Raw genomic sequence first — 17,108 nt, 5'->3', positions numbered from 1 at the left:
TCTTTGTTGCACCTACCCCATAATTTCAGATTCAGAAGTGATTAAATTCTCTGACAAAGCCAGTCCTCTCACCACCACGGAGCACGAGCTCTCTAGCACCCAGCAGAGCATTTCTAGTCAGAAGCCAGCACTGCTCAGCCTGGTCAAGCTCATCCAGCCAGTCTTTGGTGAACCTGCCTGTAGGACATCTTGTTTCTTGAGATGGAAAAATGGAACGAGCTTTTCCTAGACAAAGGCATTTATTACAAGTTATTCAGAAATAAATTCCCCTCATCCTCCAAGATTTGCACAGTCCTTAGGAAGTTTAGAGTGAACTGAAGCCAAGCCAAGCAGGCCAGCCCCGCAGCCGTGCCCAGCGGGGGGGTGCCCCCACTAGCACTCCAGGCCGCGCATGGCAGCGATGCTGCTGGCCATCCTGCGGGGCGCGCTTTTCGCAGCCTGCCGGTAGTCCTCTGGCTTTGCCTTCAGCAGAGACACAATGTTCTGCAGCGTTCTCGAAGGCTGAAGGCCGAGGGCATCCATCACGTTTATTAGATAATCTGCAAGATTAAGGATGAACACGTATTTGCACAGGTCACAGACACGGGGCAGGTGATGGTTATCCCTTCTTCCCGGCGGCAAGAATCCCGCCACTGATGGCTCTAACCCACAGGGAAGGGCAGTGTGTTTGGAACCTGACTGCGCTGGCTGCTGCGCAGGTTTGGCTTCCTGAACCCTGATGTGGACATTGCCTGTTCTGCTCAGAGGACTGAGACATGTTCTGTCACGTTTCAGTACCTGCAGACAACACCCTCGGGGTGGTCAGACACCACAGTCATAGATAAGGGATCACAATCACACTTTCAAAGGCAAAGAGCTTGCAACAAAGCTGGGAAGTTCTGCAGAGGTGAAGGGCTGTGAGGCAGGAGGGAATTCCAGCTCACTGCTTCAGAGTCAGCTGGGAAATCAAGGATGGCAGGGAGAAAGCTGAGCAACCAGCCTCACATCCACTGGATTGTTTCTAAGCAATACCTAAAAGACTGGCTGAGGGCACTGGAATCAAACACACCTTCCATTGAGCTGAGGAGGAGATACTGTCTGACCTTCCCTTCTAAGACTGGCCTGTAAGGGAATCCTCTCAGTTCAGAAGGACTTTGACTTCCCCAGTCAAGAAACACAAAGCAGTGAAGCAGCAGGAATAGCTACTGGAAAACCACCCTTCCCTTGGAGAGGGACGTGACAGGACACTTTGCAAAAGAGAAGCTGTGAACCGCTCCACCGTGCTGGGCGTCAGACCAACACGCTCACGACTAAAGGACAAGCCCACACTGCAGTTTCTTCAAATCTCACATAACAACAGAGCAGCCCTCGTGTCCCAGCAGCAGCCCCAAGCACAGCGTGTGCCCCCCCCGCTTACCGATGTCCGTGGCGAGCTGCTTCGTGGAGTGCACTGTGAGCTCCGGTATCTGCAGGATGACCTCGCAGTAGGTCTGCATCGTGGCCCTGGCGATGGAGCCCAGCCAGTAGTCTGCCATGTTGTCCAGCTCGGGCAACTCATCTCCTGCAGAGAGAACCCTCCTTAGCTGGCAGCTCGGCCACCTGCGTTTGCTGCTTTTGTTACAAGACATAATTCACAAATGGGTATCTGTTTCTTCGACAGGACATTACAGTATCCAGAGCTGATCGGCTGTTTAGGAGTAGTCAAAGCAGTTGCATATCCTCCCTGATACCACACAACACTGAAGGTTAGCTCAAGCCCCAAACCACTTTATTTGCCCCTATTACTTCTCCAGGGAGGTCATTTCCAAAGGGCTGAGAGGGGATCAGGCTGGGGTCGGGGCACTGCCTGGCACGTTCTGTAGGATATTCTTCCAGGAGTAGTTTACAAACTCCAGCAATGCCAAGGATTCATGAGGGCTTTTTCAAGCCCTAAAAGCATTCTGTGTTCACCAGTGTTTTGACAATTAATGAGCTATTGAAGTGTAAACGCTTTAAGATGACAGAGCAAGTAACGCAAAAACCTCTGAACTAAAGAGTGTGTCCTCAGCAGGCCCGGGGAGACTCTAACCGCCAAGCTCGGTGCTTCCTTGACTGTCAGTGGAAGTAAACACAGATTAACCACACAAACCGTGGTGCGCTGCCAACCTGCCAGGAAGCATTATGCAGCTACTGTTGTTAACTGCAGCAGGATGAATGACACACAGGTAAGGACAGCCATGTGAGGAGGGAACATGAGCCAAAACACAGCTTGCTGCGAGAAACTGAGGAACAACATGCAGCAAGAACCCTGCAGTGTGTTCTGGGGAGAAAGCTGTGAAGAGGCACCTTCTGTGCCTGAGGGCTGTGGCTGTCTCAGACAGCGGCACCCACTGCACTTGCTCCAGCACAGGGCTTTCATCACTGTGGCCAGTGTTTGTCCTGGTTTTGGCTGGGATGGAAGCAGTAATACTTCTTTTAACAAACACTGAGCTTCAACAGACCAAGCTAAAGCTTCTGGTTTGAATGAAACTGAAAAGAGTTTTACCCATTAGTTAGAGGCTCCTCTTGGGTATTACCAGGTGAGTCTGGGAAAAAACAGCATGACCAGATAACAAGAATTGGACCTTCAACAGCTTTGTTAGCATAACACATTACACCCACGTCATGACAAAATGTGAAAGCCTTCTCCAGACACTTCAAGTCTTTGGTTTCACCCTACCTTGTTCTGGGGGGTAAGGCAGTTTTCCAGCATGTAATGCCAGTTCCAAAGCAGAATCCTCTTGAGTGACAAATGGCTCAAGGTGGAGAGGAAGCGACATAATATATTGCCCAATCTAGAATAAAAGCACAAAGAGCTGAGTCACTGAACAAATGTGAAGCAAGTACTTTGCTAGAGGAGAAAAGTCAACTGCAGTAATCCACACCTGAAAGCAGCAGGCTGAGCTTGACAGCCACTCGCTAACCTACATTTCCCCAGAAACAAATTGGCTCTTGCTCATCGCTGCACTTTGTACAAGAAATAGTTTTTCACAGGGTCAGAGAACCAGTCACTGAAACAATCATGTTAGTAAGAGCCTGTGCAGAGAACTGTTACTCCAAGCAAATCTTTGCTCTCTGGAGTGTTCCTGGCAATTTGTTTTCTAGAGCAGACTCCAAGAGTCTGAACCAAACAAAACCACTGAAGAAGAAACACATACTCCAGTGACAATATAATAGTGACTTACAGAAACGTATCACTCCCAGAAAGGGACCGTGCTCACAAATTCACACGAGAGCTGTGGAACTTCAGGCATCCAACAAATACTGCACTGTTAATAAACGATTACCTGCTGCTACAGAGACTCTTCCTAGGTACAGATACAGATCAGAGTACTCTGCCTCCCCGTTACAGGGCACACTCATTAATAGTGTTTTCTGAGCTCACACCACCGGCCTTTTCTTCTACACAGCACGCACACCACATCAATTTGTTTCTGCACAATACAGTAGTGTTATTTCAAGACTACCCAAGAGAAAGCCTTGGCTTAGTCTTGGCCCACCTATCACTCAGTGGCAGGATAAAGGACGGATCTGAAAAGATGTCAGAAAACAAACGCTTTGTATCTGAAATTTTCTGAAGTTCCTCTTTGCCTTGGACAGGCAGAAATGTCCCTGGATTCCTCACAGGATCCAGTAACAATCACACACATCTCAGCTTTAACTCTTGGTGAAAGCAGGTGAGAAGATTCATCCTCTTGCCAACCACACACAGCTCTTGCTGAACCGCGCTCATCAGAAAGCTACTCAATTCAGCAGCAACCTTCCCCCGAGGCTTTACCTTATCCACTGCCCGTGAGCTTTCTAAACCCAGCCTGTCCTTGAAAAACCATTTCCTGTGTAATGCACAGAATGACAGTAAAACTTGCTTATCAAATTATACTTTGTATTGAGATAACAGCAGCTCATATTAATATCTGAACTGCAAATCCGGCAGCAACTTGAAACACCAAGAGAACAGGAAAGCAGTTTGGGTGCTGTTCAGCAGCACTGAACCGAAGTCAGAAGCAATCCACAGCTCGCTTTCCTTTGCCAGTCAGACACCCCACTGCCGGGAAGGTTTTATTGTTATTCCATCAGAAAGAGAAACCAGGGAGTCACATGGGGATTAGAAGGGTAAGAGTTCAAGACTTTTTAACTTCCTAGTACAATTAAATCACTCCAACACACACTGCAGGAGCTCCTCTGCTACATGAGCTGCGTTAGGAAGACGTGCTCAGTGTTCACCCCTACAAACAAAAGCTGGCAGTTCCCACCACATTACAGGAGTTAACACTGTAAACAGTGCAGTTCAACAGAAGAACCACTCCTTGTGCTCCTGACTTCTTTTCCTGGTCCAGAACTTGACAAAGGTTTCATAAAAGCTACAATGAATGGCACTGATGAGGGCTGGACCACTGAGAGCATCTATCACCATCATGTAACAATTTAAACAAACACTAGGATTTTACACAGAAATGGGGAAATGCAGGAGAGATTCCCACAGTGCTGGGCTTCCAGCAGCACCCCAGCACGCTCTTACATTGCTGATATATTCCAGAGGAGTCAGGCTGAAGTTGGGCAGGTCATCTGTCAGGGTCTCACCAATGCCACCAGAACTCCAACCCTGTAAGGCAAAAAGTACAGAATGAACCTCTGACTTCCCAGAACACAAAGTCTATTAGTATTCAGGAAGGGGTCACCGAGCAACATGAACTGCAACTACCCAAGGACTTCTAGAAAGCAGAACACAGGTAGTGAGAAAACTGCTTCCTTTATCCTCCTTCAGGCCCAAAACACACCCCCCTCTTTCCACACAGCTCCCTGTGAGAAACACGTGCTCACACAGGTCAGAAAAGCAACAGCTCAGACTAACATCAGAGCTCACAAAGAGCTGTCTGTGGTGAATGCTGGGGATGAAGGGATGTAAACTTATCCACTGACTGTAGCTCATGGAAGAGCTGCGATAGCAGAGGGAAACACCGAACAGGAGTAAGGTAAGCAACAGCGAGCAGTAAGCTGCCCTACGGTATCCATCCCACAGGTAAACCTCACCGGCTCAGATCAGACTGATGCACCCACCACTCACCTCCATCTTCGAAACGAGCAGAAGCTGCTGCTTGATGCGAAGAAAGACAGAATCAAAGGCCAAGTGGTGTGCCAGCTGGTTGAGGCGGCTCAGGGCAGATCGCGATGAGGACAACAGGTTGTGGTTACTTGTTCCCTTTTCCTAACACACAGACACACAGAAAACTGTTTACATACAGAAGCCATTAAGCTGCCCACAGAGAGGCTACGTTAACATCCTTCAGAGGTCCTTATTAGGTCATCCTAATACCAAAGAGCTTTCCTCTGTAACGGCACGACTTGGTTCCTTTGAGATGCCCTATTCCAACCAGTTAGTCAAGACAAAAACTGTGCACTGCTCCCTGCAATGCAGAACAAAGAATCAGCACCACATTCCACCACGCCAGGCACCAGCACAGGCCAGACACTGAGACACTTGCAGAGAAGATGGCAAAAGTGCCTTTTACTCAAAGGGCACAACTAACTGATTCTCTGCACGGAATTCAGCAGAAGTTTTCCATAAGGAGTACCTCTGGAACTTGACTATTTAGCAAAGGTTAAAGTCAAACATGGAACACTGAAGGCAGAGCTGCACATGCTGCAGGTAGATTAAGTGCAGAAGAAATCTGAACATTTTGTGGAAATAAGAGACTCATAACCTTGACTTCACAACTACATGTGACCAATGATGGCAAACATAACTGAGATCCAGGAGATAACTGGAGTCATTCTACCCTGTTCACAGATGCACGCCTGAATGATCTTGCAGAATGACAGTTCAGAATGGATACGGCAGCAGAGCGCAGGTGGCAAAGGAAGTCCTGAGAAGCCACTTTGGGGGCTCCAGAACTTGAGACAGCTCCAACACAATCTTCCCAATGTTTTCCATGACAAAAATCTCCCTCACCTGAACTAATAAGAGCATGCTCACAAAACACAGGATCTGGGGAGAGATGGAATGAGTCCAGACTTCCTGGATTTGGACATTCCATCTCTCCACGGACCGGTGTCTGTGTGGAAGACTTGGAACATTGCCCGTCTGAAGGCTGCAGCTCAGGGTGAAAAGTAATCACCCTGAAAGGGGAATCCAGGTCTCGTCTATCACTTGTGGGCCCAGCAGCACCCCAGGACAGAGGCAGGCTCCCCCAGCACCAAAGCTACCTTTAGAGTGTAAAGCGTTTCCATAAGGCTGGCATACTCGGATGGATTCTCCTTCAGAAGATAATTGTATTCCTGCCACGGATTCTTGATGGAGTTCTTCTTTTCTGCAGAACTGGTATCCTGAAAGCCAGAAAAACTACAGGGGCTGTAGGAGTCTGAGAGATACTTCCCAGCAGTGGAGAGAATCCTGAAAACAAACACACCGAAGTCACCAGCAACATCCTCTGCAGTCAGCACTGTTGTTCTCATGTTGGCCCCAGGACCAACACTACTTTTATGTTACTTCAGGAGAGTATTAATTGGTGGCAGACACCAACTACAGCCAATTCTCACATCTACCCTGCAACTCAAAAATACTGAGGAGAGGGTTGTGCTCTCAGAGCACCAGGCAAATGCAGGACAAACCCGGCCTCCCGCCCTGCAGCCACTGTCTCCTATACAGAGCCCAGGCACTCAAGTCAGACTAAAGGATTTCAAGGCACAAGAGGCCTGTGCTTGATGCTCAAGTTACAAGGAATCGATGGGTTAAGGCACACCTACGCTCACTCCAGTGAAGGATTCCTGCCCCATCTCACAAGGGAGGGTCAGAATCTTGCCAGTCTGACCTGGTGGAAAGTTCCCTCCCAACCCCAAACTGGCAGTGCATTTGATGGGCAGCCATGTATCCAAGAGAAAGGATTCTTGTGACAGTGGAACAGTCCATGACCCATCTCTGACATTTCAACAGATGGGGAAGGCAGTGGGGGGAAACTCCAGGCTCTGCTTTCCCTCCACGGTCTGCGCAATGGAAGCACCTTGGTGGCTGTTTTCTCTCAGCTTGGTTCCTGTGCTGACAGCTCATGAATGAACTCAGCAGTGCTCACCTGTTGGCCAGCTGCTGCTCAAAGTCTCCACACTGATGAAGGAGCTCACCACAGGTAGCAATGATCCTGGGAAAGGACAAGACAAAAAAATGTATGTTGGGAGATTTGAGGCAGATAATGCCAGGATCCCCCCAGAGAACCCATCTCAGACACGTGCCAAGAACCAAACCACAGCCCACAGGGGACGCATCCATCAAGAATTAATTTGGCTATTCACTGTGTCTATTTGGTGACATCCTGAATTTTTTTGCCCAACAGCCTCATTCACTTACATGCTGCTTCTCATCATCATGGCTAAAGCTGGCTCCATGTCACTAGGAAAATTCTAAGAGCTGCTGATATTTCAAGCAACAGGACATGCAGCCTTGCTCCAGCCAGGGTGGGGAGCCTCACAGCACTTACTGTGCCAGCAGCAACCTGAAACCCAGCCACCAACACTAAGGCTCCCAGCAGCACTGCAGCCAAGCGAGCACAGCCCCACAGCCTGCACTAAGCACTTGTGTAAACTGACCCCAAGTAATTCCCTTTGACACTGATACAAAAATCAGTTCTGAGCTGGGCAAAAGAAACCCCCTTTACCGGACAGAGTTTTGGAATGCAGTCCAGTCCTCCTGGAAAAGGGAATCTGACGGGATATCATCCAGTTTACATTTCTTTCGTATAGACTGCAATGTATTTGTAAAGTCAGATGTATACCTGTAATGAGGAATGGAGACAAGCACCAGCATAAGAGAACAGGTTGAGAGCAGCATAACTGCATGTCCTCCAGTTTACCCATTCAGCCCTCTACAAGGACCAAGAAAGAACCATTCCAAACACATGAATGTGAAGAACTGATCAGCCACAGCCCACTCAAGCCTACACTAGAGGACAGGTTGAAACCCGGAGTAGCAGATACTGTGTGGCTACTTCAGTTTGCTGCATATGGGTTAGGAGGAACTCTCCACCCCCCAGGAGAAGGTCTGACTAAGACACTTTTATTACCACTACCCCAATGACACCTCCTAGAAAAGGCCAGAAAAAGTTTATAAGGCTACTACTACTCCAGCATCACTTGGCCCCTACTCCAGGAACACAGCAACAACAATCTCATGAATTTGTTTTCTCAGCTACTCCCCAGATGAGAACATGGATAAAAGGAGAACATTTTGTCTTCCACACACCCGCTTTTCTTTTGTTAAATAACGCCCATAAGCTGGAGGCATGCACACTGCTATGTACCTGCCTATAAAGAAGGTGAGATTAGAGAGGTGTGCTTCCCTCTTCCCCCAAGGGCACCAAGGCTACAGGTTGATTTATACCTGTGAGCAGCACTTTCAGTATCAGGAGGTAATGGGTACTGGAACACTACCTAAGTGGGCTGTCAGTGATACTTGAAGGCAAGAAGTTGCAGTGAATCTCACTCTATAGGGTATCTCGCCCTTTCTGGTAGCTTCCGAATGTGAGGTCACTTGTCCCAGTAGGTGTATTTTTCTCCACCAAGATCTACTTTCATCAGCCAAATCTGTCTTTGTCTTATTCTGTTTTGAGAAACATTTTCCCCTCCAAAAGTATTCATTAAAAACAAATTTCATCCCAACCAGAACAGAAAACAGCTGAGAAAAGTCTCTGATTTTGCCATTAAAAGCTTCCATTTTTCCCCTAAGAAACAGTCATCGCCTGAAGGAAGCAGCAGGAGGGGACATCAGATGATTCACATTATGGTTATAGATACTTTCTGCTCTCAGCCCTTCTTCATAAGCGACAAAGTCCTTGGCCACAAACTGAATACTTGCTACTCCCTCAGGATAAATACAGCAGTGTAACTAAAAGCACCTTACTTGGAGAACAGAGCTTTCAGGGCCTTAAGAAGCCCGCACACCCCCAGTCCGTCCGTGAGCTTAATGCAGTTGTCGATGGCTCCAGAAGCCAGGATGAAGAGTTTGTTGACTGAATGGTTCAGTTCCTGGACACAGTCAATTACTTCCCAATGCTCCTAAATAACAAGAACAAAGTTAAGCCTGACTTTTCTTTCAGTAAGTGTCCAGACATTAAAGACACCTTGTGTAACACTTGGTTCTCCCCAGTATCCCCCGATCTTGTGAAAGACGTAAGGGAGAACAATGTTGGTTGCTCCCACCCTCCTGCTAAGAAAAGCTGCCAAATCCTATGTTTACCAGGTCTTCAAGGAAAAACAGCTCAGCCAACAACAGAATCTTCTACAAAAAGGACTTTCCTCTTGTTCTTAATAAAACCTATTGAACCCAAAGCAGGCTCTTGGTTGACAGCAATATTTTGGTAAGGTCTCCAGCAGATCCACACAGTGCTGGTTGTTGTGTGGAGAAGAAGGAGCTACCTCCAACCTGACACTGCTGCTGAAATTAACTTCATTTCTTAAGAAAAAGTTACTTAGCAATAGAAAATATACTGCAAGCAGGAAATATTACCAACAAAGTAGAGGAGGAAAGAGAGCGATGACAAAGACCCTTGTATTTAGTAGAAGCTTCAAGCCTCCCCCTGTGTAGTTGAACAAAGACATTACCAAGGGCACTGCACTGATCTGAATGAGGAGATTTTCTTCTTCCAGGTCTCCATACTCGAGTTGATAGGGCTTGTAGGGACTGTACACTGCTTCCACCAGTTCCATCACTTTCACCAGGTTCTGCTCCTCTGCAAGGAATCAGGTGTTTAGTCTACAAATAGATGAATTGCTACTAAAAGCTCTGTTTGAAGCAACCTGCAGCAGTTCCTCAGTTGGAGCCCGCTGCCTACACAGCCCTGGAATGTTGCCCAGCAGCTTCAAGTCTCAACTACACAGTTTTTACTTATTTATTTAAAAAGAAGGTTATTATCTCTACCTGGTTCCTAAACCCAAGATGTTCTACCTCAACAAGTGCCTCAAGAAAATCATCACTCACTGCTCCAAAACAGCCTGGGTGACAAAAATCTATTAAACATTCCAACCTACAGTGGAAGGGAAGGAGGGAAGCCATTTGAGAAGTGAAACACATTACTCCCACACCTTCAAACAGGGGCAATCTCATTTATCAGGAAGCCTGGTTAATACTTAAAATTGACACTAACTCAATTCACTTGGCACTTCTACTTCACGGTGTTCCTCAACCAGAGCTGAAGGTGAAGCATAACTTAGCATTTCAGTGCCATTCTGTTGACAGAGGTGCAAACCCAAACAAAAACCAGGCCTGAACCACTATTTCTCAAATCAGAGCTGGACACCAGCTGTTTCTGTGAAGCTTTGCCAAACTCAAACTAGCAGCAAACCATAATTACTTTGAATCCTGGATAGAAGGAAAAATCTTTACGCCCTAAGGACAAGCAAGCAATGGAGCAGGTTGTCCAAAGCCTGGGCTGCCTCCATGCTTGGATGTTTTTGAGACCGGACTAGGTAATACCCTGAGAAACATGGTCTGACCTCATAGTAGACCTTGCTTGGAGCAGGAGGTTGTACTAGACCATCTCCTGAGGTTCCTTCCAACCTGAATTATCCTGTGAATCATAACTGAACCCTCCCCTCACATACACATATGTAGGAACTGGTTTGACTCTGTTCTGCTGAGTCACCTGCCTTTCCATTCTTGAGATACTTCATTTCCCAAACATCTTACCCCACAGCAAGAGCTGGAAATAAAGGTTTATTGAGGTTTTCTTAAACACACTCTGACAGCAGGTCAGCAGCTGTCTTCCTATTCCACCATCTTCTAGAACGTGACACTGTTTTTCCAAGTCCTTTTTAATCATTTCTATTATGAACCACAAATTAAGCTAAGCCAAAGACAGAAAATGACTGTCAAGAGCATACAAAGACAACAAAAACAGACACAATGACAGTCATACTCCCTGAAATTGCCCAGTAAGCATAATTTACACAATCAAGTAAGAATCAGGGTTGAAATAGCTCAAGACAATGGTACGAGGAACCAAACACAGGAAACACAGCATTAGGAATGCTCCATTAGCTTTAATTTAGGATTTTTCCTTACCCAGTCTTTGAAGGGGCCCTACCAGATTAATAAAGGACTATAAATAGCCAACAGTTCAAGTCAGGCATAAACCTATGTAAACACACCACCTCACTAGTTTGTGGTTTGTGGGAATTATTCATCAAGTCATGACCAAAATGAGGTGACAAACATCAGAGGGTAAGGAAAGCACAGGTTAGAATTTGAGTCAAGCACCCAAGATGTTGCTAGGGAATAAACTACCAGTGGTTCAAAAACAATATTTGGCCTTGCATTTTCACCTGATTAACACATAAGCCAATAGCAACGGAGAAACTACAAAATAAAACTTCAGCATCCAATGGATGCAGCTTTCAAGCAGGTTTTCTCTTGCTTAGCAAGGTGTGACTTAATTCCAGGAAACTCCTCAACTTTAATGCTTTGTAATCTTTCACAATGGGTTTCACAGATAGCTTCCCTGGAGACATTTCCTCATCCATCAGGCAGAAGAAACAGTAATGCTTGTAAAAGGAAAAGTGCTAAATATTATCTACCCTGACAGCAAGCTTGCTTGGAACACATCTGCCTCAGTAAACTCATGCAGTGTTGTGCCAGTATCTTTAGTGTAAGATAAATACATATACAGACACACAAAGGTGCAAATGCCATGTCATCAGCCAATACCATAGAAGAGAATCCCCCCTTCCAAGTAAAACCAAACTAAAGCCCCAGCAGAACTTTACAAAGTTGTTGATCAAAATTCAGTGCAAGAGCCTTACTCAGGTTTGGCAGCATCGCTACCTCCAGCCCTTTTGCGAAGTGGACGGTGGCATCATAGAGCTCCAGCAGCTTATTCAGCTTGGTTTCTTGTCCCGTTCTCTCCATGGCAGTGCTGAGGCAGACAGGGATGGAAGGCACCAACGCTCCCAGAGTTTGGATCAACAACACAGTCACAACTTCATGGGGGTTCTTGAAAACCTGTGACAGCAGAAGAGCTACTAAGCAAAAGCACGTTATCCCAGAGGAATGCAATCGGCAGAGAGCAGCAGATGGTTTCCAGAGAGAGCCCCCAATGTACAAACCCCATGTCCCAGCACAGAAAAGTGTGAAGACAGGTACAGGTCAAACCCGAAATCAGCAGCACACAGGCACTACAGTGATTCAAAAACACACCTGGTAGAAAGAGGCACTTGAAAACAGAACACTCAGTTTACACAGGTGTGTGGGGAAAAACACATCTATCAGTAAAATATGAAGACATTGTACTATATCATGAGCCAAATTACTGGTCAGATAGGCAGAAGTCAATGCTGGAAAGGCCAGAAAGACTATAGTCAGCTGAGAACGTTTATTTACATGCATGAGTTTTTGTGCTCAACTCCAGCACAAAATATGTTACACCCTTTCACAGTGATTTTTTTGCCAGCTCATCTCACTAGTTTGCTTTGAAAGCTGGGACCACCATGAAAAAGGTCCAAGAACTCTCAGAAAGCAGAATCAGCACAGGAGATTGAGTGACATGAGCTTTGCCCCATGTGCCATTTCTCTCTCCCAACCAAAGAGTATCTGCTCCAATGTAAGCTGACATCTGACCTGTAATTCACATCGAATCATTAGGCAGAAAAAATACATTTCAAGGAAACATTCTGCTCCTTTGCAGCACAGGCCTAGCGCTTGCACCAGGCTCCATGACATGAAGATAAGAATCTCCTACCCTTCATGGATGAAAAGCTCTTACAGGCTCAACAGTATGAACTTATTTCTTCATTTCACTAAAGGACAATAACTTTTCTGGATCCTACATTATTCTTGGCAGGAAAAACAGGTATACACAGACTCCAAGGGGTGATAGCAGAAGCCCTCAGATATCTTCCACCAGTGACATGGATCAGTCCAATACAGCCCTGAGGGCTTCCTCCAGGCCAAGTGATAAAGCAATTCAGGCATTTCAAATGTCTTGCAACAGAACACATTTGCAACACCAACAAATCAGTTTAAACTTAAGATACAGATGAAAGTGATAGAGCAGCTTTAATGACAATAACACAGCAACCTTGCTGTTGGTAGAACACCAGAAATCAGATCTTGTCTGCAAGAGCTGGACAAGAAACAGAAAGCAGGTTGCAAGCCCTGTCCTGCACTGATAAGGCAGAGCACAACCCAAAGAGTATGCACCGATGAACTACTCTGAGCTTGGTGACAATTAAGAGTGTGCTCAGTCCTGTTGTTAACTCAGCATCTAACAGCCACTGCACCTGCGTTGCCCACTGGAGCTGTGAGTGCCAGGTCCCAAGGAGGGTGTCGTACAGTTCAGTCAACTGGCGATTTAAGCTTAAGTCACTCTGGCAAAGATCCTGCCACGCTGCCACCAGCTGCACCTGCAGAAGAAGAACCATTCTAAGAGGAGAACTGACAATCCACAGATCCAGATACTGTTATTTCAGACCAAGAACTTGCCTTGTTCAGCACTTCTGCTAATACACAATGCCCACCCTTGCCCCTCTCCCCAGGCTGCAGCACAACATTTTGCTATAATTCAGCACCACAGAAGGAAAAGACTTTCAGCACAAAGCTAGAGGCTTCTTAGTTGATTCAAAGATTTAATTAACATTGGTATTTTACTCATAAAATGAGCCTGTAACCGATACCTCCACATAATAGTTGAAATACTTGGCAAGCCCCAGCCTTGAACTTAATCCTCAAAAGTCACAGTCATGAGAGAAATTTGAGGATCAGGTTATGGCCACAGCACTGTCTGGAATTCCAACTTTTAATCTTACCTGAAAAGAGTTTACAGAAGTCAGCAGCTGGCAAGTTGCAGCAATAAAGTTATTGCTGACATAGCCACATCCAAAAAAAGCAAAGCAAAACTATAAGGCAGAGAGAATTCAAGGAGAACACACATATCCTCCGTCTACTGCAGGAAGCAACACACAGCCCTGAAGGGAGAATTACTCTTGAAACATAGGGAGTAACTAAAGTTATTAAGAGTCAGAAAGAGAAGTTAGAGAATGAAACATAGAGAACAGGTTCCATCCTCCTTCGAACACATAAAATACATGAGGTAGCAGCTCCCCCTACGGACCAAGCCAAGCAAGAGGTCAAGTTTTTATTCCTCCGTATTAAAGGATTATCAAGATACTGACCTTGTGACATTTATAATAGTAAGCAAGAAGCTGGGGCATCCGATCAATTTCAGTGAAGACTTTAACAAACGTTTTTGCCTGATCTAAACAAAACAAAGTAATAGTTCAGTCAGTCTCAAAGCTGAGGGTGAGACGTTAGCCTCAGTGAGAAAGAGAATTCTTTGAGGGGAGCACACACTGCAGCCTATACAAAGACACACTTTCACCTTTTGTTTGCTTATTTTCTCAAACAGAAGCAGAACTGCCTAAAACCCACACTTGAAGAAGAACAGGCAGCAGACATGAGGAATGAATTTAACTTCTTGACCAGCCAATGTATCTAGTATTAAAGATGGATAAAACCAGAGCGTTTCCTGGGAGGAAATCATTATTTTCCAGAAACAAGCTGCTATCTACAAAACCAGAACATACCTCACAAAGTCCTCAGCTTTGCCTTCACCATTCCCTAAGCTGCTACCTAACCAGCTACCTCGAGACTAACAGCACAGTTAGCTCTTACACAAGGCTTTGAAACCCCAGTTCCTCAAAGGTCTGGTTTGTAGGGTGAGGGGGTGACCACAGCTCTGTCCACAGAATGCACTGGTAATCAGTAACAAGATCTTGTTTTCAAACAGGACCCAGAAGGCAGAAAAATGAGAACACCCAGTAACCTGAAGTGTTCCTCATCTGTGGAAGTCACCACAAGCAGATGCTCTGCAGATGTGTTTACAGAGTTATATCACAAGAGCTGGACTTCAGGAAAAAACATGACTTCACGATAAACAGAGAAACCCTCTTCAATGGGAGAAAAGCCCCATGTCTCCACATACTCAGAACAGCCTTCAGGACAAAACTCCCCACCCAAACATTTTGCTTTTTGAAGACCATAAACTCTGTGCAGATAGTGAACGACACCAAGAGCTACTGACCTACAGACTGGGAGTTAAAAGCAGCAACAATCTGAGGGCTGGCCATGGCCTCCAGCCGGTTCTTCAGAGCCTCTAGATGCACACACTTCTCGGAGTAATCCGGCGTATCCACAAGCATCGCCAGGCTGCTCTGCATGCTCGTGAGCTTGGCCGAAATCACTGACACATCCTGCCACAGGGAAAGGCAACCTGGTTACCCAACAGGGCCTTAGAAAGCATTAATACCAGTCTCATCACGACATTTTACAAACAGGCACTTGTTTTAGTCACTTCAAAACCTGCTTTCAAATGCAGTTTCCCTGCAAAGCTGAAGGCACAAGGACCAGACAGAGTAATGTGGTATCTACCTGTGTTTTAAGAGTCTCTTCAATGTCTGCACTTAACGTGCTCCATTTGTCTGCTTCCTGAAGCGACTCTGCAGCCAACTGCATTCGAGATTTCACTCGGTCAATCTCTACCAGAACCTGAAGAAAAGGATAAACCATGATGCCCACTGAAACAAGAGATGACTGCCACAGACACTTATCCTATGGGAGCATTTTTGGCTTGGATTTAAAGAAAGTGTGTGAAAAGATCATGCTGTTACAAGGAGGAAGGAGTTGGCTGAAAGAGCGAGAGATGTTAAATCAACTTCCAAAGTCAAATAGCAAAAGGTTGGTTTGAAGTCTGGGTATATACTTCTGATGTCCACTTTGCCTGAAAAATGCTGCACATCCTGGCTATCGACAGGCAGAAACATGGGCAGAAACCCATGTTCCCAGTCAGGTAACAGCAACTCCCCCCGAACAGAAGTGTGCTCAGCTGCTCCTCACAAAACACACATTGCACTGGGCTGCGTCACACCCACTTTCCCAACATTAACATTAAAAGAAGTGGTTTTGCCTATCTTTAGTTCAGAAGTTTGTTTAATATGCACATTTCTGGAAACTCAGGGGTTTCACAAGCTGCAGATGAACACTCAGACAGACAAGAACCCACCTGCATTGACTGAGCTGTGTCTTCTTCAAATTTCTTTATATCTTCTTTAACGAGGATCATTTGCTCCTTCAGGAACGTTGCCTCCTGCTTCAAGACCTCCACCTCCCGGAGGACTCTGGGCATGTTCTGGAGAGCCTGATGGCTTGTTTCTGCAGGAACAGCGAGCAGAACAGTGAGGAGGGCGTGGGAACCCTCGCAGGAAAGAGGGAGGTTTGCAATAATCTTATCTGATTTTTAACAACTACGCAAAACAACAGAAATTTAGCTCGTAGAACTATAGAATGATTTGGGTTAAAGGGACCTTAAAGCTCACCCAGCTCCAACCCCTGCCACGGGCAGGGACACCTTCCACTAGAGCAGGTTGCTCCAAGCCCCTGTGTCCAACCCGGCCTCACATCCCCTAACCCTGCCCGGGCAGCCGCTTCCCCGGTGAGGCCGGGCCCGGCAGGGCACCGAGGCGCACGGGAGGCAGCGCCGCAGCGGGGGCGCTCACACGGACCCCGGCCCGGCGCGGCCCCGCCTCACCCTCCACGGCGTTGTTGACCTCCTGGATGAAGAGCTGCAGCTTCATCACCAGGGTGGCGGCGTGAGCGTCCACCTTGCCCGGGGCCTCCTGCTGCACGGCCCGGAAGGCCGCGTTCACCCAGCTCTTCACCTCGAAGTCATCCGACAGGAACCGCGAGAAATCCATGGCCGCGGCTCCGGCCTCCGCGCCGGGGGCAGGCCGCGAGCAGCCGCGGGGCCCTGCCGGCCGCCGTACCCCTGCGCGCAGCCGCCCGCCGGCCACCGTCTGTGGGGCGGGGCGGAGGCTGCGGCCTGGAGCGGCTCCGCTCCGGCGTTAAGCCGGGGAGCTGCGGCCCGCGGCGGGGTCTGTGCGGAGGAACGAGCCGGGGGTGCCGGCGCAGGGCAGCCTCGCAGCAGGAGGGGTCCGGGGAAGGCCCCTCCGGGACCCCGCTGCGCTGGGAGCGGCTCCCGTTACTTGGCGGACCCCCGGCCCCGGGCTCGGTCCGTTCCCGCACCCAAGCGCCAGACCTGCCCCCGAGCGCCGCGGACCGGCCCCTGCTCCCGTTTGTT

The 17,108-nt window shown here is 47.3% G+C and overlaps 1 protein-coding gene across 1 annotated transcript; it reads right to left on the bottom strand.

The window, feature by feature from the left end:
- Positions 1-220: 220 nt before the first annotated feature.
- Positions 221-16,822, bottom strand: COG7 (component of oligomeric golgi complex 7). Its single transcript, XM_030484071.1, has 17 exons — positions 16,560-16,822; positions 16,035-16,183; positions 15,404-15,520; positions 15,057-15,225; positions 14,149-14,231; positions 13,258-13,380; positions 11,782-11,980; positions 9,586-9,713; positions 8,885-9,039; positions 7,644-7,760; positions 7,065-7,130; positions 6,202-6,388; positions 5,063-5,203; positions 4,517-4,600; positions 2,678-2,792; positions 1,397-1,540; positions 221-539 (listed from the first exon to the last, which is right to left on the bottom strand). Exons 1-17 carry the CDS (start codon positions 16,723-16,725, stop codon positions 373-375), a joined length of 2,310 nt encoding a protein of 769 aa, XP_030339931.1. The 5' UTR covers positions 16,726-16,822; the 3' UTR covers positions 221-372.
- Positions 16,823-17,108: the final 286 nt, after the last annotated feature.

This window comes from Strigops habroptila, chromosome 4 (genome assembly GCF_004027225.2).
Source record: "Strigops habroptila isolate Jane chromosome 4, bStrHab1.2.pri, whole genome shotgun sequence".
NCBI classification, from domain to species: domain Eukaryota; kingdom Metazoa; phylum Chordata; class Aves; order Psittaciformes; family Psittacidae; genus Strigops; species Strigops habroptila.
This window is presented reverse-complemented; position numbering and strand designations above follow the sequence as displayed.

Coding starts and splice junctions, on each gene's coding strand:
- COG7 (XM_030484071.1), bottom strand. CDS start 16,725: ATGGATTTCTCGCGGTTCCTGTCGGATGACTTCGAGGTGAAGAGCTGG. Junction 7,131..7,643: donor GCATTCCAAAACTCTGTCCG/GTAAAGGGGGTT, acceptor GTCCTTTCCCAG/GATCATTGCTACCTGTGGTG. Junction 5,204..6,201: donor AAACGCTTTACACTCTAAAG/GTAGCTTTGGTG, acceptor TCTGTGTGTTAG/GAAAAGGGAACAAGTAACCA.